Source organism: Dreissena polymorpha, chromosome 8 (genome assembly GCF_020536995.1).
Source record: "Dreissena polymorpha isolate Duluth1 chromosome 8, UMN_Dpol_1.0, whole genome shotgun sequence".
NCBI classification, from domain to species: domain Eukaryota; kingdom Metazoa; phylum Mollusca; class Bivalvia; order Myida; family Dreissenidae; genus Dreissena; species Dreissena polymorpha.
The window spans coordinates 3,588,751-3,596,164 of record NC_068362.1 but is presented as its reverse complement, the minus strand read 5'-3'; the positions used below and the strand labels follow the sequence as shown (position 1 = coordinate 3,596,164).

Sequence of the window (7,414 nt, the reverse complement as noted above, 5' to 3'; positions counted from 1 at the left end):
TTGCAATGGCTTTAATAATAATATAGTATCATGGTAGTATCAGGGTGCAGGATCAACGGGGTTTTCAGGGGTTTAGACACGGGCTGGACAGAATACAAACACACCGTTAAGAACTTTCTTTTTGCAAATATCTAAGTTATTTAAATATATTTGCAAACATATTTAGTGCTTAAAAGACAGTTTTTGTTGCAGTGTGTGCCGATATCTTAAGCGTTAAGAATAAATACTTTAATACGTCTGAAATCGTTGCCCAAATTTCACGTTGCGTGCAGCATAACCGTGTAGATGAATGCGGTTCTCATCGAATTTTTGGCCTAGAACACAACCTTATTAAATGAAGTAATTCTGATGTATTTCACATTGCCATAAGCAGCATAAAAAACTGTCTTTTATGCACTAGTTTATGCACCTACGGGTGTGTTTACATCCATTTTAGTTTAAGTGTGAACCCCACCAAGTCACGTGATCCTTCAACCTGGTATGCTAATGAAGCATTTTGTTTACACGCATCAAGTTCTTGTAATATGTTTAACTTTCCATATCTGCTGATGAGTGTGGTTTTAAAACTTTCAGATATGCACAACAGTGGTATCTCTGTTAAGCAGAGAAGGACATTTTCAGTAAATAGTTTCCCACACTGCAACTTAAAGCGAGATTATACGATGTTGTCAATATTTATGAGTTAACATAATGTAGTGGGGTAGGGGTTGGAAACAACTAACGCCCTTCCAAGGTTCGGATGTTTATGAGCCCGAAAGTATATCGGGAATTATATATATAATAAATATAATATAATACAGAAACCAGGTTGGTTGATAAAGTGCACACAGCAATAGTGTTAAGACAAGTGTGTCTTTCGACAGCCTATGAGCAAAGGAAAGCATGGTCAGTAATTTTTACTGAATTTTCTAAGGGTTTTAGAACTGACAAATGCAAATCTTGTTTAGTTGATAATTCACATTCGTACTGGACAAAACAAGTACGACATCACAGTACATGGCTGGACGCACACAGGACAAGGGACTGAATCTCACAAGAGAAGCAAATGGACACATACAATACAAGGGACATAAACCATAATACATGAGACATAGACACAAACAGTTACACAGAGTGACCTATCCTACACAGTCCCTCCCTACTTCAAAATGTCTCCATACATTTTAACTTTTAAAATAACTTATTCCCAGAAGAGGAAATAAATATTTGTAATTATTTTGTAATTACAAGCATTACAACAATTACAATTTAATAGAAGGCATAAATTTAGTGATAGATAAATAGGGCAGGCCTTACTAAAAAAACAACATCGAACCTCGAATAACAATTAACACATAAATGATATACACAATTACATGTACATTGTACTATTATGAAAACATTAAGAGTCAAAGGGGAGTTACTTCTGTTAAACTTAAATGCAAGGTTTAGAAGAGTTGTCTCCCATGTTACATGACCTTAATTCGTGAAAAAATGTATCAAGTGAAAAGACAAACTTAGAAAATGTTTAAAATTCATAAAAACTTTAAACACATTTATCTGATGCACAAACAAACAAAAGTTTTAAACAATACTTATGTGGTTTGCATACATTTCAAATGAAAAATTCCCATACTAAATATTATTTTAATGCAAATAGTTGATATGGTGTCTGTTCAAAATCACTGAACAAAAAATAAACTTTCACCACTTTCATTTAAAAAATGATACAATATTGATACAATATTTACAATTTAAGAGACATCTATACCAGTATATGGTTTATTTGGAGCTGTTAACACCTTTTTTCAAAGATATTTCCCAAATAAAGTAGAAATTGATCTTTAAACATGTAAGATCAAGACATGCAAAAATAAAATGGTTGCACAGACAAAAATCACAATTAAATGATTTCAGAATACAAATGGATATTATATTCTGTATCTTGTTGAAACATGTATACATAACCATGGTAACAAACATGGTTCAACTTTCAACTTAATACAAAAATAAAATTAACAAAGCTTGAAATCGTACAAATAATGATATCTACACTTAAATGCAACACTGGACTCGGTAGGTTACAAGCAACCATTAGAGGTTACAAAACACCAAACTCGAATATCTGAAATTTGAAACAAAATGGATGCATTAAACAAAATACTCTGCAGTCTGTGCAAATTTCCATTCCCCAAACAGGTCTGGTGGGCTCCGTTGGCGTTCGGGTCTGCTAGGTGGAAAATTCTCATGTATAGACTGGGTAAGAGAACTGCTACTAGAACTTGATTCGTGGGAAAGAGGTGAACCCACAGGAATTTCTACAGGAGTGGAATGACTGCCTGTGACTGACTGGTTGCTTGGACGTACAAGACTGGGCTGTGAAATAGAATCAGGTGAGTGAGATTGCGAAGAATGATAATTAACAGGGTTACTGATGCTGGTCACTGGGCCTGGAGTTACAGCAATACAAGTGTTAGGGTTCCTTCTCTGTGGAATTATGTAAAGTTGTACAGACGAATCAGAATTTGAACTAGAGTCACTATCACTACCAGAATTTTGACTAGGCTTTGAACACGTTTTGACCTTGCGGACAGTTTGTGATTCCTGTTCAGGTTCTGGGATAGAAACAAAAGGTAACAACATGTTCCTGTGCAGAGTTCGAATAGGTCCCCTGCGGTTCTCTCTCTGTACTCTGTACACAGGCTGGCCTTCATATGAGATATCAAGAACAATGTATGGTTCTCTCTCCCATTTGTCAGCCAATTTATGTCTGCCTTGCAGATTGACTTGTCTAACAAGTACAAGATCGTTAATGCAGATCTGATTCTCTTTAACTTTACTGTCATACAGAGCTTTGTTTTGTGCTGCACGCTTTTTGGCGTACTCACCAGCAACTCTGTATGCGAATTTGAGGCGTTCCTGCAATTTTAAAATGTATGCAGAGTGACATGCCTCTCCGTCATTTCCTGGAGTTGTGCCAAGATATGCATCAACCGGTAATCTTGGGTGCCACCCGAACATTAAGAAATGTGGGGAATACCCAGTGGAGCTGCTCTTTGTAGCATTGTATGCCTGTACCAATGAAGAGATGTAGTCTATTCAATTTGACTTCTTCTCATCACACAGAGTACCCAACATGCGGAGCAAGGTACGGTTAAACCGCTCTGCTGATGGATTACCCATGGGATGAAAGGTGTGGTCCGGGTCTTCCGAACATTTGCAAGGTTGCAAAGTTCCTTGAAGACCTGACTCTCAAAGTTTCTGCCTTGATCAGAATGGAGTTGCTCAGGGAATGAGTAATGAGCAATAAAATGTTCGAACAAGACCTTGGCAGTTGTTGTCGCCTTCTGATTGCGACAAGGGATTGCCTTGGCATAACGGGTAAAATGGTCCGTTATAACCAACACATCCTCATAACCACATTTACGTTGATCAACTTTAAGAAAATCAATGCAAACTAGTTGCATTTGCCTGGAGGTCTCCATAGGAATTAGATTCGCAGAAGGAACAATTGGTGTTTTACTGCAAATACAACTCCTACAGTTAGAAACATGGCTGTCAATGCACTGTTCCATGCCTGGCCAGTAAAAACGCTGTCGAGCAAGCCATAGAGACTTGACGCGCCCTGGATGGCCAACATCATCATGCACACCCCGACATGCTATTAAGCGATAGGAGTATGGCACCACGAGTTGTCTGACTTGTTCACCATCTAATATGGAATTGCGATACAAAACTTCATCAAAAAGTGATAAGCGATCAAAATTCCTAATCAATTTTTCGACACTGACTGGTAGATCCTTAAAAGCTTTAGGTTTTGTACCACTATGAACCATGTCAATGACTTGTGAAATATCACGGCCACATGACTGTTCTTTTGACCAATCAATTTGGTTTACTGTACAAGCCGAAGGTATTGCATCCACAGTAACCATCTGTGAAGCAGACACACCTGCCAGAAATTCAACGGCTGGTTGCTGAAAAGGAACAGACTCACAAATAGCTTTAATAGCATCAGAGAACAACTGTGGTCTCCGGCTAAGACCATCGCAATCTGAATTGAGTTTACCAGCTTTGTAAGTAATGTCAAAATTGTACATCGATAAAGCGGCGACCCATCGCTGACCGGTGGCATCAAGCTTTGCTGTAGACATGACATAAGTTAAAGGGTTATTGTCAGTTGTAACTGTAAATGTTGTTGCATACAAATAGTCATGAAATTTGTTTGCTATAGCCCATTTCAGTGCAAGGAACTCCAATTTGTTTGCAGGATAGTTGCGCTCACTGCGACGGAGACCTTGGCTTGCATAAGCTATAACACGCTCAGATGAGTCTTCCTGTTGCTGTAAAAGTACAGCCCCTAACCCAGTGCCATAAGCATCAGTATGCAAAATGAAGGGTTTGGAGTAATCCGCAAAAGCAAGAACAGGGGGAGAAGTTAATTTGGACTTGAGGGTGTCAAAAGAAACTTGTTGGACATGGCCCCAGACTGGAGGTTTTCATTTTGCTTTTAGTAGATGGGCCATGCCCTTCTTTAAGAAAGCTTAGTGGCTGGGAAATTTTGGCATAGTCCTTTATGAAATGCTGGTAAAAACCTGCAGTTCCAAGAAAAGATCTTAACTGAGTAATGTGTTTTTGGAAAAGGCCATGAAGTAATGGGAGATGTCTTTTCAGGGTCAGTTGCAATACCTTGTTCTGAAAAAATGTGCCAGAGTTGTTGAAAAACTCACATTTAGCACCTTTAAGCTTTAGGCCATGCGCCTCAAGTCTCTGAAAACCAGAAGTTAATCGCTCAAGGTGGGATTCAAACGTATCTGAAAACACCAAAATGTCATCGATAAATACAAGGCACTCATGTAAGAGTAAATCACTCAAACATTTTTCTATACAGCGCTGGAATGTTGCGCCTGAATTCACAAGACCGAAAGGCATGCGCTCACATTCATAGAAACCTAAGTTGCCAACAGAAAATGCTGTTTTTGCCTAATCTTCTTCAGCCATTTCGACCTGCCAATATACGGATCGTAAATCATGCTTCGAAAAATATATGGAACTTACAAGTAGATCAACTGTATCATCGAAACGGGGAAGCATATAAGCATCTTTCCTTGTCCTCGAGTTAAGCATCCTGAAATCCAGACAAAAGCGAAATGAATTATCTGTCTTGCGGACTAAAACACAATTTGATGAGTAAGGGGAATTACTCTCACGTATTGCACCGCACTGTTGCATCTCCTTGACATGTTGGCGCACCTCTTCGAACATCCCTGGGGGAATCCTACGGTACGGCTGCTTGAAGGGCCTGTCGTTATCAAGCGTGATGTGGTGCTTGACCAAATTGCAACGGCCAATATCAGTAGGACCTGTGGAAAAAACATGATTCCAATTTCCAAGGACTTGTCGAGCTCTAAGAATCTGTTTAGGTGTCAAATTAGAAGTGTAAAGTTTGATACCCAAATCATCTAAAGTTTTGGAAACCTTTGAAGTCTGATTTACTGAAGGAGAAAAGGGGGAAAAAGTAATGTCATCAACAACAGTGACTTCATTAACAACACAAATAGGAGTCTTTGGCTTAATGAAAACTTATTTTGCTGTCATGTACACACTCTTACATGAATCTTGGCATATTTACCATGTTGTGGAAGTTTTACCACATGGGGTCTGACAATCAAAAGACCATCATCTGACAGATTTTCGGTGACAACCTTCTATTTGGTGTGGCTAAGCCCTATCACAACTCCACTATATGAAATAGATTCATATGGTTTCACTTCAACAGTATGTTCATTGGTGGAAAGAATAGTTGCTGGTTTACAAACCAAAGTGTCAAAGGTCATCTGCCAAGCATCAGGAAGCTCTAGATCAGCTGCGACAGACATACATCGACGAATAATATTAGTGCCCAAAATAACAGGACAAAATGGACTAGACTGGGTGTCTGGAACAACTAAAACTGGCAAAGCTACATCAAAAATCAACAATGGAATGGGAATGGAGGCTTCAATAAAACCAAGTATTTCTAACTTGTTGCCATTTGCAACAGAAACATTTAAATCAATACCCAAGTTGGAAATATCACAGAGAGGAGGTTAATTTGGAAGAGACTGGAAAAATGAACTTGATACAGTAAAAACCATGGAACCAGTATCAATTAAAGCAACAAAAGGAACTAAATGGAAAACAATATTGGTTCGATTACAATCACCGACCAAACGAGCGGCAACAGAAGAACTTGTTTGGGAAACATATGAAACATTGGAATGACCTTGATTTTCACCTACCTCTGGGCGGCCGCTATCAGAGGTGGTTAAACTTTTGGGTACCTGATACCTCCCCTGCCTCGGTAGCCATTACCTCTCCCGCGAACATTGTTGGGTTGTTGATTATTCTGCTGCGAGGTAGGAAATGGATGGTACAAAGATTGCTGGACCTGAGGCGGCTGTGAAAAAGAAGGCTGTTAAGATAAATTGTCCAGTTTCTTCATAATATCAGCAAACCGCTGGTCCACATTGGATTGGATCTCTGAAACAGTAGAATTAAACTTTAACTCTAAATCTTTGAGTTGTTTTTGCATATCCGGAGGTTGAATTTGAACATTTAAAAGGTCCCTAGTTTTTGGAGGATTGGACAACTTTAATTCTCTTTCAACCGGCCGGATATCCTTAAGAAGCTGGTCATATTGTTGGGAAAAATCGAGCTTATGCCGAGTGCTGCTCTTTAATGCCTCTGAGTGAAGGCCTGACCACAAGCGCTGGCACATAAGATCATTCTTTGCTGAGCGAGGAAGGTGACCATCTTCGAACGCCTGCTCCAGAATGGCCTCCAGCCTACATCCAAATGAAGTAACTGTTTCTTCAAGCTTTTGGGAGGCATTGACACATTCCTACATTGTGATACCCTTACGGGGGGGCTCAGCAAAATTAACATCAAGTTTTTGAAAAATTAAATCAACAGAAGCCGAGTCACCCAAAGAAACATCAAGCTTTCGGGCCGTTCCCCTTAAAGAATTTCTTATGGCCTGAATAACTTGTGAGGAAGTGTAAGTACTATCTTACATCAAACACCTCACTTTGTGACGCCATTCGCAGTACGTTATCTCATTCCTAGGAACCGGATATTCCCCTGAAAATGAGGGTATTTTGGGAATGTGGCCACTTGACAAGATAACAGGTTGGTTTCCAGAAGGAGAGAAAGGGGGTTGAATTGGTGTTGAGACAAATGGCAACATTTTAGGTTTTGTTCCTACTTGCTTTGCAGTATAAGGGGTTCCCTTAAGATGAAATTCATATTTCTTGGAAAGTATTTTCAACATTTCTTCCTCTGTTCGTTTACCCCCAACAGCACCTTGCGGATCTTCCATTTCCACTATGGTATGATTCATACCGGTATTCAATTAAAATAACAAGAACAGACAGATGGAAATAAAAAAAAAATA

General features: G+C 39.2%; 1 protein-coding gene across 1 annotated transcript; it reads right to left on the bottom strand.

The window, feature by feature from the left end:
- Nucleotides 1-2,130: 2,130 nt before the first annotated feature.
- LOC127842158 (uncharacterized) lies at nucleotides 2,131-6,330 on the bottom strand. The gene is made up of 5 exons (XM_052371506.1): nucleotides 6,303-6,330; nucleotides 5,190-5,342; nucleotides 4,669-4,793; nucleotides 3,159-4,322; nucleotides 2,131-3,051 (listed from the first exon to the last, which is right to left on the bottom strand). The coding sequence occupies exons 1-5, from the start codon at nucleotides 6,328-6,330 to the stop codon at nucleotides 2,131-2,133; spliced, it is 2,391 nt and encodes a 796-aa protein (XP_052227466.1).
- Between the last annotated feature and the right edge of the window lie 1,084 nt (nucleotides 6,331-7,414).

What these genes read in the sequence shown, in the direction of transcription:
- LOC127842158 (XM_052371506.1), bottom strand. Translation starts at nt 6,330, where the DNA reads ATGGCTACCGAGGCAGGGGAGGTATCAG. An exon ending in CGAGGCAGGGGAGGTATCAG is followed by an intron (nt 5,343 to 6,302) that starts GTACCCAAAAGT and finishes TTTTTTCCACAG; the next exon opens with GTCCTACTGATATTGGCCGT. An exon ending in GCAACAGTGCGGTGCAATAC is followed by an intron (nt 4,794 to 5,189) that starts GTGAGAGTAATT and finishes TGGTGTTTTCAG; the next exon opens with ATACGTTTGAATCCCACCTT.